General features: G+C 34.8%; 1 protein-coding gene across 1 annotated transcript in view; it reads left to right on the forward strand.

Moving 5' to 3' along the window:
- Positions 1 to 1,639: 1,639 nt before the first annotated feature.
- Positions 1,640 to 19,281, forward strand: part of LOC132704293 (equilibrative nucleoside transporter 3-like) — a 45,078-nt gene continuing 27,436 nt past the window's right edge. The window contains exons 1-5 of the mRNA XM_060674191.1: positions 1,640 to 1,719; positions 1,782 to 1,921; positions 1,974 to 2,220; positions 2,276 to 2,326; positions 4,736 to 4,979. Coding sequence (XP_060530174.1) covers positions 1,704 to 1,719; positions 1,782 to 1,921; positions 1,974 to 2,220; positions 2,276 to 2,326; positions 4,736 to 4,979 — 698 coding nt within the window. The 5' untranslated portion in view covers positions 1,640 to 1,703. The remainder of the gene's footprint in view (positions 1,720 to 1,781; positions 1,922 to 1,973; positions 2,221 to 2,275; positions 2,327 to 4,735; positions 4,980 to 19,281) is intronic.

Consider the following 19,281-nt stretch of genomic DNA (forward strand, 5'->3'; position numbering starts at 1 on the left):
TAAGTAGGTACGTTCGAACATGCAATCATAAAAAGTAAATTAAAATTCTATTCTGTAAGGGTTTTTGCAACGTGGACGTTAGTAATCGTGCTATAAATGGTATAACCTTCTCCAAGCGCTGTCACAAAGCAGCCACTCGCAAAAAATACCATGTACTTAGGAACATATTATTATTTTATTTTGTTATAATTAGATCATGGCAACTTGGTTCGGCGGCGTATTTATACGAACGGACAAAATTAGATAGGTTTATGCTTCAATATTCAATACTTCAACAACAAAAACAACGAAAACCCAAAACGCAAAGAGCTAAGAAGGGGAACAAAAACTAGTCATCATGGGAAAAATAATCTTCTTCGCAGTCTGAGAGAATATTAGATGCATCGATCAACTTTTCTCTTCCCAAGCCTCACTTATCAGGCGGTCTGCGTGCCTACAATAATTCATCCATTTTTCGGGTGAAATTTGAAATAAAGTGTTATGAATACAATAGTTAAATAAGGACAAACGTTGTTCAGATTTTCACATAAATATATTTAAATGACAGCTGCCGAACTCCTTCACTATATTTTTCTCGAACTGTTTGTAGAGAATTGTGTTGTCAGCTTTTTCTAGGCGCTGCGTTACTAAATATCCAAGTCTCGTCTAAAAATACTGCGGCTGAATGAAAAAGTATCATTCTGGTTTTTCATGTATTTTCTCAAAAATGCCATTCGTTCCATCAGATATTTACGGCTTGAAATACTGCATTTTTTCATCAAAATTTCAACCTTTTTAATCCATCAATTAATGAACCATGTGAAATATTAATACCATTGATTACGTGTAAATTTTTGCCGAGTAAAAGTAATTATTAAAATGAATGAATTTTTTCGATCGAAAAATCACGAACTTATATAGATTTTCGACTTTACATAAAATTTAAATTACTCGTTCATTTTTCAAATTTCAACTTTAGAGGAAAAGCGGTTTACCCGTATTTTTTTCTGGAGTGAAATAAGACAGAAGTTTTAAAATAAGGGCTTGCTGGTTTTCACCGTTTGGAAACGATTTAATTAACGCTAAATTAAAAAAAAAAGATCTTGACGGCTTTTAACACGGATTTCAAAACTGACAAACAAAATTTATTTGTAACTTCAATTCAACTGTAACTTTAAATTTAAAAGAAGAAGGAAATTCTAAAGAAATGTAAATTGATTCAAACTGTTATATAGCAATAAAAGTTAAATTGTAAAGTATAAGGTGCGTATTATTTACTATCGCTCTTCGTCCAAAAAGCTCTAATAAAAGTGCTATAAGACAAGTACGAAAAAATTTTATTTGGAGTATTTCCCAACACCAGTCGGCCTATTCCTAGTAGGTGGGTCATAGCAGCCTAGATACAATTTTCAATTTCATTAGACAATTAGACATTAGACCTTAGGAATAGACCAAATTACTTTTCATTATCTACTGCTTATCAACATTCTGATTTGTTTTAAGGTAAATAAATAAAGTCCAAAAATGAGTAATTTTCACCTGAATTATAATTTACGTTGTGTAAGACGTTGTCTACATCAGACGCTTGATTGTGATCGCGGATACAATGTAAAAATGAAATTGATAACGATTAATTTTGATTTATTAAAATAGCGTGTCGGTGATGATGAGCAATTCCGTTTTGTCATCACCGGACATCTATCGAACAATATATAGTTCCTAAAATGGACATTCAAGAGGGTAAGTCTATGTTCTAAGCGTTTTTATCGTATCGGTTGCAGGGTATAATTTGGATTCCACAGAACAACTCGGAGTAAAACTTGGAAAAACCGCTGAGGACGAAAATGTTTCAAAGGATAAATTCTATTTCGTCCTTATTACGTTATTCTTTTTGGGAACTGTCAGTGTGCTGCCGCTCACCTTTTTTACCACCGCAAATGAGGTAAGCCAGTTTTAAGTTTCAACGAATTTGTACACGATCGTTCCTCGTTTAGTATTGGATGTACAAGTTCCGAAATACCACGTTCGATCACGACGACCCCAACAACAGGACGTTTCTTCAGAAAAACTTTGCAACGTTGCAAGCTTTCGCTGTGTTGGCGCCGATGGTTTTTGTCTACATCTTAAGCATATTCGTAGGACACACTGTAAAAGCGCAGACCAGAGTCATAATCTTCCTGGTTCCTGTCGTCTTAGTATTAAGTTTCCAAACCGTTTTGGTAAAGATCGACACCGACGACTGTAAGCAAAATCGCAGAGTAACTTCTGAAAACGACCGTAATCTTCGCTGTTTCAGATCAGTTGACTTTTTTCCTTATGACGTCGATAAGTTTGGTTGTAATTAGCGGTAAGTAATTAATTCTTGTTGTGATTTAAAAGTAAAAATTGTATACAGGGTGTTGTCAAAGATACATTATAGAATTTAGTGAATGAATGCCAGTGTTGTGCAACAAGTGGAAAATATAATCAATTTAATGTTTGCAGCAGAGTATTTCAGAAAAATACTTACCAAGATTTTGTAGTAAACATTTCCCGTACTTTGACACCAGCAATAATTTGATCAAATTTGTTTCAGCGGCGTTATTACTACGCTACGCTACGCTGTGTATTGCATTAAATTGAAAAAACATTTTATTATCAGGCACTAAATTTAGACCGTACCTTTAATCAAACCAAACCACGAAGAAAAGCAGTTTGTCTAAAAAAACAAACTTATCCCTGTCTCTTAAAAATATATATCCGTTTTTTAACTCTGTAGGCCAAATTGTTTTTAGTTATGGTATGGATTGCTTTAGCACCAAAACACTGATAATCTTGTAAAATTTCTTTTAAACCACGCGATCTTTTCCTAATACCATATTACACTATCCTGTTGGAGTCTTCTGTGACCTTAGCAGATGGTGTCTGTACTGAATTAAAGTGGGATTCATCCATATTAATATTCACTTAGTGAATATAAGAACTAAAGACGACTTTAGAGTTCCTTATGCGAAATATACCTAATATAGAATGTCAAGTGTAAGTGGTGTGTGATTTTTTAACCTTTGCCGAAAAAATAAAATGTTAATTTATGTGTATTCAAAAAAACCTTGAAATCAATGGAAGCATTGATATATTTTTTGCTCACCTTTGTAGGATTCTGGATGGAGTGATTACTAGATATTCTAATAGTAATTTGCGGCGATTTTATTATTAATTTTTTAACTAACAGTCCGCAAGAAAAAAACCTTTTTGACATACTGGACGGTTCCGGAACATTAATATAAGTTGTTCTGGTCATAGCTCGCAAATATGTCGCTAAAAACAAGTACACTGTCTGTAGCTGTTATAATGTAGATAAAAAAGTATCGTACATTTCTCGAAATTTTACCGAAAAGTAGCTGTTAAAAAAATTGCTAATAAACGATTTGTTAGATAGTAATTCTTGGTACACAGAGAACTTAAAAAATGAATACAAGACTTTAGAGTATTAAAATCATAAACGTAAATAATATCCCACCGACATACAATTTACAATATTACTGGTCCAAGAAAAGAATTTTTACGCTGGGAAAATAATGATCTAGCAACAAGGAAAGTATTAAACTAGAGGTTAAACAGAAACACTATTACAAAATCTTTTGGTATCTTTTTTTCCTTGTTGCTAGTTAGTTGAATAAACATTGTGGAGGAGGTCTGTCCAATTCCCGTACTACAGGGGGGTACCACTTTTCCCCCCTCAAGTTTCCATTTATCTGAATAAAAAGATGACCCCATGTCACTTGAAAACTATAGGCCCATTTCTCTCTTGAGTACTATATCCAAAATTATAGAAAAAGCTAAAGCCATTAATTTATCAATGGCTTCCTGGAAAGGAGGAAGCACGTGTTGGCATTTTTCGTGGACTCGACGAGTGCGTTTGAGTTTTAGATTTTGGATTCGTTGTCTCTAAGGTTTAAACTATGGGTATGTTATCCAAAATTGAGGACTGAATTGCGTCATATCTTAATGCTTATTCGCCTGAACACGACGTCGACACTGAAGTGCCTCAGGCTGGTACTTTGAGTCCATTCTTATTTTTCGTGTTTAAAAACCATTTGCCGTTGCATGTGTCCACTGATAAGGTTAGTCTTCTATTTTCATTTCACCGGAAATTTAAAAATTTCGCCATAAGGATAGATCAGCAACAGGTATTGTTATCATGAATTTAAAGATTACTTTTCGGAGACGTAGGGAGTGCAAGCATTTTACAAAGTACTTGTTAAATTATGTATCTTTATTTTATACCTATGTGTTAAAATTTTGTGAAATTGTGCTGTATTTTATACAATTTTTCATATTTATTTTTTTCTTTGCTTCTTGACTTGTTCAACGCATGTGCTTGTCATTTATATGAATCAATAAAACATCATTATTATCATCATTATTATCAATTACGTTACACAATATTCCTGTAATCATAGACTAAAATACACTAAATTGATATGGAACACCTTTTTTAAGAACTAACTCCCCAAACAAATTCGTAGTTTAGAATTAATCAAATTTGAAGATACTTTTTTCAGCACCAACGAATGTTTTTAGCCATTATAGCCGTGAATATAATTTAAGTATGATATTTTGTTGCGTGTTTTTACCTATTACCTATTGACGAAGACTTAAAATTTAAATATCTTTACGACGAATAAATGCTATTCTATACTATTCTACATATAGTTATATCTTTTTTCAGTGTACACGTATGGCTTACTAATTCGTTTCTTTTAAATTGTTTTAGTGGCGATGAGCATTGGTTCAGTCGGCTGCATAACTCTAGCTACCTGTTTTCCGACGAATTACGTCAAGTGTTTTTTGGTCAGCCAGGGGTTGGCTGGGATTTTCACGTCAACCATAAGAATAATGTCCATCATCAGTTCATCGTCCGTAATAGATGCGGGATTCATTTACTTTGTGGTGGGTTCTACTACCATGGGATTGGCCTGCGTGTTGTTCGTTGTGGCGTCACAAACCGCGTTTTTCAGGTAAATTTGTTCATTATAAATAAAAAATAGAGATAGTTTGGTTAATAAACATGTGTCCGGGGAGATACGCCCCCGTGAAAGACGCAACAAAAAAATCTTTTCTTCGATTATTTCTGAAACGGTTTAAAAGAAATTTGGGCGAGTAGCGGTCCGGCCATAAAAGTTATTGCAGGAAAAATTTTGAAATTTCAAACGGATGGTACCGCTTATTGTGCACCAATTTTGATGTAATTTGAGGTTTTAAATCATTCTCATGTGTGAACTACTAGTATTTTAATTCATTTTGAACAAAGGTTTTAATCGTATGATTAACACAGAATAGACAACGAAAACTACTAAAAAAACAACGAGAACTATTTACACAAACAGGAAAAAACTGAAAAATTTAGCCCCGGATTTTTACATTAGATGATCGAAATGTCACGAATACGTAATTTCTACATAAGTCTCGGTTCAAATTTTTCAATCTGTCTCCGTCTCATTCTTGTTTGTAATAGTTCTCAAAAATCATTGCACAAAAAAGCTATTTAGGCTTGCATTGGTCTATAGGATATATATATATATATATATATATATATATATATATATATATATATATATATATATATATATATATATATATATATATATAAAACTATAAGAGATACAGTGTCGGTTAAATTAGACAAAAGTTGCGCATTTTGATACCGAACAAGATCCCGTTTTACAAATTTGAAAATTCCAAGCCGTTCCGGAAATATCCGAGAAAAACCGAAATATTGCGATTTCGTTTTTATTATTTTTTAAAGCTATTTGAAAAGATATGAAAAAACGGAAAACACTTTTCCATTGGCACTTTTTAATCTCTCCAAATTGACGTTAACAAATTTTCATTACAGCGTTTCGATTCCATGGAACCACCATCAACTTTGATTTTTCTTATGGGACGGAAAAAAATTACACACAGTATTAGGTTGTGCTTTTCATTGCGAATTCAACGATGTACGATACAATACGGTTACTTATGTTTTTATCCAGAAAAATGGCTTTTTAATACATTTCTAGTATTTTATTGTAGTAGGCCATGAGATCCGAACGATGAAAGGCAAAAGAAAATGGTTGACAAGTTCGAGTTAATGTGTTTATTTATTTACTAACTCTAACTGTTCATTTAACATAACAACTAAATCCAACAAGTTAATGAAAAACAAATTCTATAACAAATGTTCGAATAAATGACCTCCATTTTCTAGGCATAAGTACGCCCGTCTCACGGTAGACTCCAAAACACGACTTAACATTTCAGGAGTAATTTTATTAAACGCTGCTCGTACTGATTGACGTAATTGTTCCTCGTTGTCAAAACATTCTTTGAATACCTCATTTTTTATGTAGCCCCATAAGAAAAAGTCCAAGGGAGTTAAGTCCGGGGACCTTGGAGGCCAAGGTGTTTCACTGTAAGTCCCAATGTATTTTCCATCAAACCGTTCAGTTAAATATTGGCGAACTTCTCTGGAGTTATGGGCTGGGGCACCATCTTGTTGGAACCAGCAGCCTTGCACAGCGCCTAGCGGTAAATCATCTAAGGCATCTTCTAAATCGTGCCTCAAGATGTCAAGGTACCGCTCGGAAGTTAAGGAATTATTATAGAAAATAGGGCCTATAATCTTGCTACCAAAAATCCCACACCAAATATTAAACCCAAAGCGAACTTGATGTCTGGATAGTCTATAAACACGTGGATTTTGTTGCGACCAATAGTGTGTATTGCGCCTGTTATAAATACCGTTATTGGTCACCATACTTTCATCAGACCAAATCACTTTATATGGAAAATTAAAACTCTCATCACACATCCTGGTATACCACTCACAAAAATGTCTACGTCGTTCGTCGTCACCCGGTTTTAATCCTTGACATATTCTGAATTTGTAAGGCTTAAATTCATTTTTCCTTAAAATAAACTGAGCTGTAGATTTAGCTACCCCATTCTGGTCTTCAATTTCTCTGGTAGAAGTTTGTGGATTTTCGATAACAGATTGTAGAACAATGTATTGGTTTTCTTCATTGGAAGGTTTTTGTCGGGATAATGCAGGCTTCTTAAATGATCCATATTCTTTCAGATTAAATAAAAAACGCCGAAAAATACTCTTGTCAGGTTGTCTCCGCTCTGGGTATTTGTTAGAATACATACGCTCGGCTTCCACACAATTTCTTTGGCATCAGATGTAGCAAGACAGCATATCACATTTTTCTTCGTTTGTAAAATTACCTCCCTCCATTGTAGAACAAAATAAATTAGAAAAAGACAACAACAATAAAAATACAAAAACAATAACTAAAGGAATAAACTTATGATCGACTGATAACAAAGACAAATAACATTAATGTGTCATTGAAATTGACTGGATGTCATTTTGTCATGGCCTACTCCATTTAAATGCTGAAATGTATTAAAAATCCATTTTTCTGGATAAAAACATAAGTAACCGTATTGTATCGTACATCGTTGAATTCGCAATGAAAAGCACAACCTAATACTGTGTGTACTTTTTTTCCGTCCCATAAGAAAAATCAAAGTTGATGGTGGTTCCATGGAATCGAAACGCTGTAATGAAAATTTGTTAACGTCAATTTGGAGAGATTAAAAAGTGCCAATGGAAAAGTGTTTTCCGTTTTTTCATATCTTTTCAAATAGCTTTAAAAAATAATAAAAACGAAATCGCAATATTTCGGTTTTTCTCGGATATTTCCGGAACGGCTTGGAATTTTCAAATTTGTAAAACGGGATCTTGTTCGGTATCAAAATGCGCAACTTTTGTCTAATTTAACCGACACTGTATCTCTTATAGTTTCCGAGATCCCCATGCTGTGCATCCTTATCTTGGACACACTGTATATATATATATATATATATATATATATATATATATATATATATATATATATATATATATATATATATATATATATATATATATATATATATATATATGATGACACTATATTCCGGGATATCATCCGTTCGCTCGTTGAACTCCGACTGGAATCCTGCATCCGACTGGAATCCTGCAAATCTTGCATCCGACTGGAATCCTGCAGACGTTTCGCCAAAATCTCACTTGTCATCTTCAATGCTCGCGCTCCGAAAACACTTCGAACACTCGCGAGCATTGAAGATGCCAAGTGAGATTTTGGCGAAACGTCTGCAGGATTCCAGTCGGATGCAAGATTTGCAGGATTCCAGTCGGATGCAGGATTCCAGTCGGAGTTCAACGAGCGAACGGATGATATCCCGGAATATAGTGTCATCACATTTTTCCATCCGTGAATCAATACGTGAGAATATATATATATATATATATATATATATATATATATATATATATATATATATATATATATATATATATATATATACAGGGTTTTTCACTTAAAACTCCGCACGCCAATAACCCCAAAACGAAAAGAAATATTTAATTTATGTAAAAAGTAGTCAAAGTGTGGGGTCAAGTTGATATTTCCTAAAGTTTAAAAAATTCGACGCCTGCAAAGAGCTGGGCGTCGCGACGCGTCGAAAAATTATTCGATTGCAGAGACTTTGGAAATACGCGGATACAAAAGTACATATTATTTAAAAACTTTTTTGTTATTTACTCAAACTTATTTACTTTACCCGTTTCTAAGTTATACCGATTTAAGGTAAACATTTCTTGATTAATAAAAAATGTGATTAACGCTTATTTTTACAAGTATGCCATGAATGTTAGTTACTATGGCAACCATTGTTATCGCAGTTGTTTTAAGTGCAATTACAAACAACAGATTTCAACTATTTTAGTATGATTTTATTTATTATTTTTTATCGATTTAGTTCTGATAACATGATGAATAAATGAAAAAACAGTAAAATACCTACAAGTTAATAACCAAAATTATTATTGCAATTAACTACATAATAAGACATTTCAAAAATTTTGTTCAAAATTATGTCCATCTGCTCGAACACAACTATCAAAAACTTTTAACAGATTAGCTTGGGTCACTTGTAGGAGAGTCCTTCTTGTGATAGCGGCACACGCTGCACTAATTTTGTTAATGAGATCAGTCATATCTTCGGTAGGTTCTTCATAGATAACGTTTTTTAGGTAGCCCCAAAGAAAATAATCTGGTGGTGTAATGTCCGGGGACCTCGCCGGCCACCTTACCGGTCCATTATTACCAAACCATCTATTGGGATATTCTCGGTTCAAATACCTCGTTACTATTTGGGCATTATGTGCAGGCGCTCCATCCTGCTGTAGCCACATATTCATTCTAGTGTCAAGAGGCACTTCTTCTAATAGTTCCGGAAGTGTAGTTTGAAGAAATCTTAAATAGCGATCTGCATTTAAAGTTCCTTCGTAAAAGTAAGGTCCAATAAGGAATCCATTTAATATGCCGCACCAAACATTGATACTAAAAATTCGTTGGTTACCTATTTCTGTAATCCAACGAGGATGGTTTTCGGACCAAAAACGACAGTTGTGTCTATTAACGATTCCATTATTTTGAAATCGACTTTCGTCGCTCCATAAAATTTTCGAGAGAATATTTGCATCTTGGCTATACAAATCGGACAATGTCGCTAAGAAATACATTCTTCTAGCATAATCGCCTAGTTCTAGTTTATGAACTAGTTTATTTTTGTACGGGTGAAAAGAGTTTCTATGTAGAATTCTCCACAAAGAACTTATGGTAACACCGGTATTTTCTTTTATCTCTGATAGGGATATCTTGGGGCCGTCCTGTTCCTATCTCTTTTAGGTTTTATGAAGCTGCCATATTCCCTTAAGTTTTTACATAAACTTGAAAAGGTTTTTGCATCGGGGACTCTTCTATGCGGATAACGCCGTGCGTAAACTCTTTTTGCTTCTCTACAATTGGATCTGCATTCTCCAAACACCAGTAACATGTCTACTTTTTCCTCATTGCTAAATTGCACCATTTTCACATAATAATTCTTAGTTTTTTTTAAACCGAACTAATTTGGATATTTCTTGTGACAAAATGTAACAATTTTTTGATACAGCAATAACAACTTACGTTTGTAATTGCACTTAAAACAACTGCGATGACAATGGTTGCCATAGTAACTAACATTCATGGGTAAAAATAAGCGTTAATCACATTTTTTATTAATCAAGAAATGTTTACTTTAAATCGGTATAACTTAGAAACGGGTAAAGTAAATAAGTTTGAGTAAATAACAAAAAAGTTTTTAAATAATATGTACTTTTGTATGCGCGTATTTCCAAAGTCTCTGCAATCGAATAATTTTTCGACGCGTCGCGACGCCCAGCTCTTTGCAGGCATCGAATTTTTTAAACTTTGGGAAATATCTACTTGACCCCACACTTTGACTAATTTTACATAAATTAAATATTTCTTTTCGTTTTGGACTTATTGGCGTGCGGAGTTTTAAGTGAAAAACCCTGTATATATATATATATATATATATATATATATATATATATATATATATATATATATATATATATATATATATATATATATATATATATATATATATATATATATATATATATATATATATATATATATATATATATATATATATATATATATATATATATATATATATATATATATATATATATATACATCCTGCTATCTTTTCTGCGTCTTTCAATTCTGCTGCTATTCGGCGTCCAGCAAAGTATATCAATAAATCACGCTATGCATATGAGCAGTGGATCTTTCTGATCTCAAAAGTCCAGAGTATATCAAAATATTCAGTTTGGTTGCTTCAAAATTTTAAATTTTACATTGCACTACTATTCTGCGTCATTTCATTTTACTACTCTTTCGACGTCCTCAATATACAGTAAATAGCAACATCATTTGTGCGTCCGGAGAATATGCAAATCTATTGCAATATCTTTTCGGCTTCCGACATGGTTGCCACATCTCATACCTCGTACCGAATTTAGGTATTCCTAATTATCAGAGATATACACATGGAACTGCCTCTCTTTCGGTATTTTAATGAACTCGTTTGTACTTGGGTATTTAGTTCGAATTTTCTAAGAAAATGCAAATAATACATGGGTAGTAGGTAGAGTTCAAGGGGCTTATAGGTTTAATGTGACGAATCAACTTTTTTATTTTTGCTATTATCTAATTGAGTCTCTTAATTTATGTATCACATCTAATAGATAATTGAGCGTTATGACTTTGGCAAATCCAGTGAATTTCCAGTGTTTAGATTATCTGGATGTCAGTTATAGGATTCCAAGCGCGCATAAGTAAACATGAGTACTGCGGTAACATTGAATTCATAATTAAAGTAATAGATTCAGGATAATAGAATTTCAATTATTTAACGCAGATAATTTGTTTCATCCATTTTTTAGTTAGTTTAATAATTTCTGATATTATAATAGCTTCATAAAAAATAATTTATTATCATAATAATAATAATATATACAAAAATTCAAAAAAATGTTGACACACATGTATGGTAAAAAGAAAAACAGATTAGGATATGTCTATTTTGGCAATATCCAAAACTGGAATAAAAACTGAAAATACAAAATTTAAAGAAAAAATTGAAGTTGAAGGTCATTAGTGCCACATATCTTCAATTTTATCGATTGATGATTTTGATACCTAAATAACGTTTTCCATTTTTTTTGTATATATATTTTGGACAAACACCTTAATTTTCAACCAGGATTTATTTTCCAATAAATCTGAATGACTGCTTATTAACATCTCACATTCCGCTTTCTTTGGTGGTTTGTTTGTTTGTATGTGGTTTTTAAAAAAATCTTTTACAACTTTTTTTTGTTCCACTGTCCATGGAATCAGTTCTCGTTTTTTTATTGTCACGCTATCTTTTTTGGAATGTGCAAGTTCCTTTTTTTTGTTTGTTTGATTTAATGTCTCATTTTTGTCTGCAACAGTGGGATGCTCATCAATTTCGTCTTCGATTGCAAACTGTTGGTCAGTTTCGTCTACGTTTTCTGGGTTTAATTCTTCTTCTAAATTTAAGTCAATTTCTTCCAATGTCTTTCCTTTGTACTTTCCCGCTTGACCATCTTCCATGAGAAGTAACAGTTTCGCAATTTTTGCAGTTTGAAAAATGTCATCTGGAAGTCTATAATTTTGACTATGTACATTTAAAGTGTGGCCCATAAACGTTGCCAACTGTTCAATTTCGTTTTGTGACATATTAAAGACCTGTGATAATGTGGCCAAATGTTTCCGTAATTTCGTAGAAGTTAAAGCTCGTGGGTCTCTTGCTCCACATATTCTTGCGTGTGTTTGTAGTACCTTATACCCTACTATAGGCTGGTCTGAATGAGTCTGCGCAAACAAAAATAATTTTTTTTTTTGAAATTGTTGTCGTTTTTCAATCAGAAAATCCATATGGCTTTGAATATTTCTGCTAAATAGAACGGGAACCCCTCTTCCCCTTTTCCCTCTTATCACAATCCGTTTAAAACTTTTCAAAAGAATTTTTTCGGAAGTTGTAATGGCGTCCGAAAATTCTTCGTAACTGTGGTTATTTTTTTCATCAGATAATGTATAAGACGTCAGCTTCATTCTCTGCAATTCACCTACCCTTTTTCTATTAAGAAGCAATAACCGGCAAAACACTGTTTCCATCAAAACGGTGTAATTTTTTAGACTATTGGAACCCTCTTTCAATTGTTTTTCAGCTTCGTTGCCCTTTTCAATGAGATATGTTTTAAGTAATTTTATATCAGACGCTAAAGGTATTATTGTTGTCTTATTCCAAGTTTTAGTATTCAAGTCTCTAGCAGCTTGGATAGATATTTCATGTTTCCAAGTGCTTTCCAATAATCTCTTGAACATACTAACATTTGCTTCAGCCTCTGCAGCACTAACGTTCGGGTAGCAATATTTTCGCTTTATAAAATTTAATATTGCGATATCACAACAATCTTTTAAACTTGTAGAGATATTCATAGCAAAAGTGGGAGATATGTAAATATCATTGTGTGCATCATATTTCGCAATAATTTTGACACTTTGAACAACAACATCATAATTCTGAGGATGCAACAAATCATACAAATTATTAATTTTTGGATTGATTTTTTTTGACTCTATTATGACCTTTGACAATTCCCTCATTTTCCGTGAGCAAATATTGACATGATGTTGTTCTCTATGAGTATTTAAATATCTTTCTCCAAAGGCGCAAATAAGACAATCTTTTTTTGCAATAAAAGATATTTTGTCACATCTCATGCGTGGAAATACTTTTGCTATTAAATCAGAATTAATAATTCTCTTAGAAAGAAGGAAATTGTGTTCATTACTAGATGATTCTTTTTTCTCTGGACAACTTTTTATATGTCTCCAAAGCAATTTACGTGAATAATGGCCATAGCAATATTTACATGCAGCGTAGCTTCCTTCAGACGTGTCAACATAAGTTCTGTGAACAGGCTTAACCATAGAATGACAGTTTTTAATGTGATATCCTCTCTTTCTTAAAGATGCAATAAGTCTTTTCCTTTCGATAGTTTTTGGCTTCAACGTAAGTATTTTTTGCACTTCAATTTCGTGCGAATGATTTCGGAAAACATGTCGAGCAAAATTCAACACAGTTTCACAATAAAAGCAGAAATCTGGAAATCGAGTTATTTTATTTTTTCTTATAATTTTGTTTGCAGAATGGAAAACGTTTTCAGTTGCAGGACTGGAAATTACTGAGTTCACTTCTTTCTTATCCTAAAAAGTAGAAATGAAATGAACAAAACATGTTATAAATATTTAACAATACAACAATTATTCATTCTCTAAATTATTTTGCTTTTAATTTACTATTCATTTTTTTTAGTTCATGTCGTAGTCGAAATTTGGAATAATTTTGCTTTTCGCGATAAAATATAAGCATTTACACTATTTTTTTTGTTTTTTGATTGTTTCATTTAAAATTTTTAGACTATGGGAGCTCAAACCTCGCTCTAAACTTAATATTTCAATAAATAACTATAATAATAAACTATTTTAATCAACAATTGATGACAAAATATCATTTATTTAGAACCAGAAGTTATGCAAATAAAATAAAGTATTAGAAGTTCAACGTTTTTGCTACACAGCAAAATGCTTAATCTTTTATTTATATTTATTATTTTTATTTATTTAATTTTAAAACGTTGAAATGAAATGGCATTTAATGTTGATATTGTTGCGACTGTCTTTCAAAACGAATCATTCGGTTTATATTTACCTTAGGTGATGTTAACAATAAGTTACTTGAACAGGACTGTTTAGCATCGGGAGATGTCTAGAATAAATAATTCAATTTTTGAATTGTAATTTAAATTGTAAACGATAGTTTACCGAAACTAAAGAATATTGCAAATCAGTAATTTTATCTAATGAGTCGATATATTTGGATCTTGGTTCCTGGAAATAGATAATAAATGTTAAGTGTTAAGGCGTAAAGGATAACATTTTCAAAATTTTTAAAAGTTGACAAAAATGAAATGACAATCTTACAAGTTCGTCTTCGGAATTTGAGTCCGACGGATAATATGTGGGGTCTTCATCTGAGTTCGATGACAATTCGAAATTATCTAAAATGATAATATAATTTCAATACAATCATATCTATAAACATGTCCTTTCTCCATAAAATCTCTAAATTCTTAAAATTGAATATGCATTTTTACAAAACTAATGGATTCCTCCTGCGTCGGTTTTTGCTTAGTCGAAATTGCTGACGTTTCGCCAACCATCCTGTTTGCTTCTTCAGAGCTTGACTGAAACTGAAGAAGCCAACAGGATGGTTGGCGACACGTCAGCAATTTTGACTAAGCAAAAACCGACGCAGGAGGAATCCAGAAGTTTTGTAAAAAGCATTACAGTAGCCTGTGAAAATTAATTAAATATTTCCTTAAAGATTTTCAACAAAATGCGATTTATATATTGCTTAGTGGGTTTCAGTCTAATCAATGCTAAACTAGCTAATTAAAGTGAAGTTATTAGTTTTAATGTCCCATTTATTTCAAAAAGAAAATAAAATTAATTCAAATAACTTTCGAATAATTTAAATGGTTATTCTGCATTAAAAAATGAGATTTCTTTTTAATATTAACATGGGTATATATAGTTTTCGAGATACAAGGTGTCATTTTTTTTTCCGTTTTTAATAAATATTATTTAACACAACTTTTGGTTACTTTGTAAACACCATATGCTCCTGTGCTGTGATTAGATTTGTTCCAATTAGAGACATGCAATAAAAACGAACACGAAGTTTCATTAATTTCAACTAAGACTCTTGTGACAACAAACAATGCTCCCAAATTTTAACACAAGATATTTATTAAACATCCTTTTTTCTAAGTTTGCCATCCTGTGTCTTGAAAATTCATTTTCGGAATATGTTCATGTGATTTTTTTTTATTTATTCATGTAGAATCATTTCTTAAAGTAGTTATTTCCGGATACACATTTAGGAACGTTTAGTTATGAAATAAATACCCTGTTTATTTAAAAAAAACTGGATATTATTTAGTTATTACTTTTAACGATAGGTGTATTTAATAGACTAAATTTTGTACTGACTGACAAAAAGTATTGAATTTTACATTTTATTAAACTTCTGGATTCCTCCTGCGTCGGTTTTTGTTGAGTCGAACTAGCTAACGTTTGGCCAATCATCTTGTTGACTTCTTCAGAGCTTAACTGAAACTACTTAGCTAGTTCAACTCAACAAAAATCGACGCAGGAGGAATCCAGAAGTTTAATAAAAAGTATTACAGTAGCCCGTGGAAGTTTCTTTGAAAAATTAAAAAAGTATTGAATTTTAATAATATCCTTGTCCAACAAATCTCAGCAGGCTAGAGCCGCCTGCTGCCGCTTAAATGCAATAGAATTACAGTTTCCTAATAATATAGCTTAGAATTTTGTATCCTACTCCGCAGCCCACTAAAATTTACTTTATAGTAGGAGATTAGTGTGAGAACAAAGAACAAACTATATTAAACTAAATAAACTAAATAATAGTAAAAAATAAACAACTTAATTTTAAGGCATACCATTCATACCTGAAGACGAGTCCACTTTATTTTCTTATATATATATATATATATATATATATATATATATATATATATATATATATATATATATATATATATATATATATATATATATATGGGTCGTCGCGACCCTGAGGTTAATTTAAAGCGGACTGTAATTTTTTTGTATTCAAGCAGAGCCCGTAAGACGTGGTCTTGAGGGCAGAGACGGCACTAACCTTTTGTCGCTGCTGTCTCGCTGGACTGGGGCCCCAATAGCAGCTCCTCTTCGATCTTGAGGATCACGGTCTCGGTACGGCGGAGGTGGTTCACACGCACACGCAACGCGTAGGGAGACAATAGTTTTTCTTTTGGGGTTCAACACTATCGGCGTGCTATCGATCCCAAGTTCGAACGCGACGTCGTTAAAAAACGTTCCTCGTCGCACGTGCGCGCGCTCTCCCCCTCTCCATTTTCCACATGGCGGCGACACCTTACGGGCCACTAAATTTTCAAACTTCCGCGGTTCTTGCCCGGGTGTTCGCTTTGCGGATTTAACATTCCACCCACCAAAACCCACGGTTTTCAAATAACCGAAAGGCACCCATAAGGTAAATGAATGGATACGAGAAAAAAAAAAAAAAAAAAGGGTTTTCTATAAAATAAAGAACAAAAGAAACTTCTTACTAACTTAAATACTAAAACGGGTAATTAACCTAAATATTGTATGGCTACGTGATTACCCACGCGTCAGTGATTGGGTAAGGGACAGAGTTTGACCACGGGCCGTTGCATAAGTCCGGTGGGGGTTTTTAGAGTCACCACCCGGACGAAACCATCGGTGCCCGGGTGAACTTTGGTTACTCGGGCTAAGAGCCATTGAAGAGGTGGTCTTTGCTCGTTCTTTATGAGTACCAGCCTCCCCACCTGAATATTATCGGCTTTCTCGCACCACTTCGCCCGCTGCTGAAGAGTGTGAAGGTATTCATGTTGCCACCTTCGCCAGAAGTCGGTGTGCATCCGCTGAATTAATTGCCATCTGCTAAGGCGATTGATGCGCATATTGGAAAGATCTGGATCCGGAATGCTGGAGTGCAGGGGCTCCTGCGTTAAGAAATGGGACGGAGTCAGTGGCTGGAGATCGTTGGGGTCGTGAGAGACAGCGCACAACGGGCGCGAGTTGAGAACAGCCTCTATTTGCACGAGCAAGGTATACATCTCCTCGTAGGTGAGGAGTTGATCGCCAAGCACTCTGTAGAGGTGAGTTTTTACTGATTTGACACCGGCTTCGGCCAAGCCGTTGAAATGTGGAGCGCCGGGGCTATTAAAGCTCCACTGAATAGCCGCAGTCTGGGCGGCGAGTTTAAAATATTCTAGGATTTGTTTATGGGCACCGACAAAGGAGGTTCCTTGATCGCTGATTATTTGTGAGCATCGGCCTCGGCGAGCTACGAACCGCCGAAAGGCGGCAATGAATGCTTCTGAAGTTAAATCAGAGACCAACTCCAGATGGATGGCTTTTACGGCGCAGCATACAAATACGCAGATATAGGCCTTTAGTGACTTGGCACCTCGAGACTTGCTCATGGTGATCGAGAGGGGGCCGGCGTAATCTAGACATACCACCGAAAAAACTTTTAGTTGTGAAACTCTTACGGCTGGGAGGTCGGCCATAAAGGGAGAGTAAGATTTGGGCTTCGCCCGGAAGCATCGAATACACTGGGACAAGACTCGGTGTATAGCAGTACGTGGGGAAAGGATCCAAAATTGCTGTAGCAAAATGTATTGAAGAGTCTTAAATCCTACGTGTAGGTTTTGTTTGTGTGCCCATTCTATAATAAGCTCTGTCAATCGGTGAGATTTGGGCAATAATAAAGGATGCTTCTCGTCATAGGATAAATTGGAACGCCTAATCCGACCACCCACCCTGAGGCAGCCTCGCCCATCTAGGAAGACGGCTAACTTGCGAAAGGGTTTGGGAGGCAGATTATTTTTGTTTAGTTGTTCAACGATGTCTGTAAAGCAAAACATTTGAACGTGTTTTACGATCACCAGAAGCGCATTTTGAATCTCCAATGGGGAGAGAGGGCCGAATTGTTTTGCAAGTTTATCGGATCTGGTGTTCGAAATGAATCTAAGGACGTAGGCTATTGTGTGTTGTATTTTGGGCAAAGAGGAAAATTTATTCACCAATAGCGTTAAAAAGTGCTCCTCGAAACTGGTGTGCAAGACTAAAGTTCGCTCTTCGCGGAAGACCTCTTGGGGACGAATCTCAGTGATGTCCGGCTGTTGAGGCCAATTATTGGGCTCCTGTGCAAGCCAAGCGGGGCCTTGAAACCATAAGCCATGGTTTACGAGCTGAGCGGGTGTTACACCTCGGGAGACGCAATCAGCGGGGTTCTCCGCAGTGGGAACGTAGCGCCAACTAGTGAAGGGAATGAGACCGTGTATATGTGCCACTCGATTGGCCACGAAGGGTTTCCAGCGATGCGCTGGGGACGCCAACCATGCCAAAGTAACTTGTGAGTCAGACCATGCAAAGACTGCGTCGAGAGTGACGTGCCTTGCATAGACCTGCTTGACGTAGTCGACAAGGTCGCTGAGAAGGGCGGCAGCGATTAGTTCCATGCGGGGAATCGAGATGGCGGTTTTCAAAGGGGCTACTCGAGACTTACCAATGACGAGATGGATCTGAGGAGTGCCAGTAAAATCTCTGCATTTGAGGTACACTGCTGCCCCGTAGCCAGTCTGCGAGGCGTCGCAGAAACCGTGCAGTTCCACCAATTGTGGTTCGTCTACAAATATACGTCTCGGAATTTTAATGGCTCTTAGTTCGGGAAGTTCCGACTTAAAATTATTCCACTGTCGACAAACATCGTCACTGGGGATTTCGTCCCAGTCCGAGTGAGACAACCAAAGCTTTTGCATTAAAAGTTTAGCGAATAGCACCACGGGTGACAGAAAGCCTAGAGGATCGTAGACGCGAAAGATTTGACTGAGAATATTGCGTTTGGTACAAGGTAGATCTTTGGGCGAGCAGGAATAGGAAAACGTGTCGCCCGAAGGGTTCCATTGCAAACCTAGGACTTTAATACATATGGGCTCATCCTTGTCAAACGAACAGGGCATTTGAAGATGTGAGGCATTCACAGCAGATAGGACAGCTTCGTGGTTGCTTGCCCATTTCCGAAGCTCGAACTTCCCTGTTTGAAGAAGCTGAATAAGTTCTTGCTGTAAGCTTAGCAAGGCAT

The sequence above is a fragment of the Cylas formicarius genome, unplaced genomic scaffold, assembly GCF_029955315.1.
Source record: "Cylas formicarius isolate icCylForm1 unplaced genomic scaffold, icCylForm1.1 PGA_scaffold_7__23_contigs__length_41026272, whole genome shotgun sequence".
In the NCBI taxonomy this organism is placed as follows: Eukaryota; Metazoa; Arthropoda; class Insecta; order Coleoptera; family Brentidae; genus Cylas; species Cylas formicarius.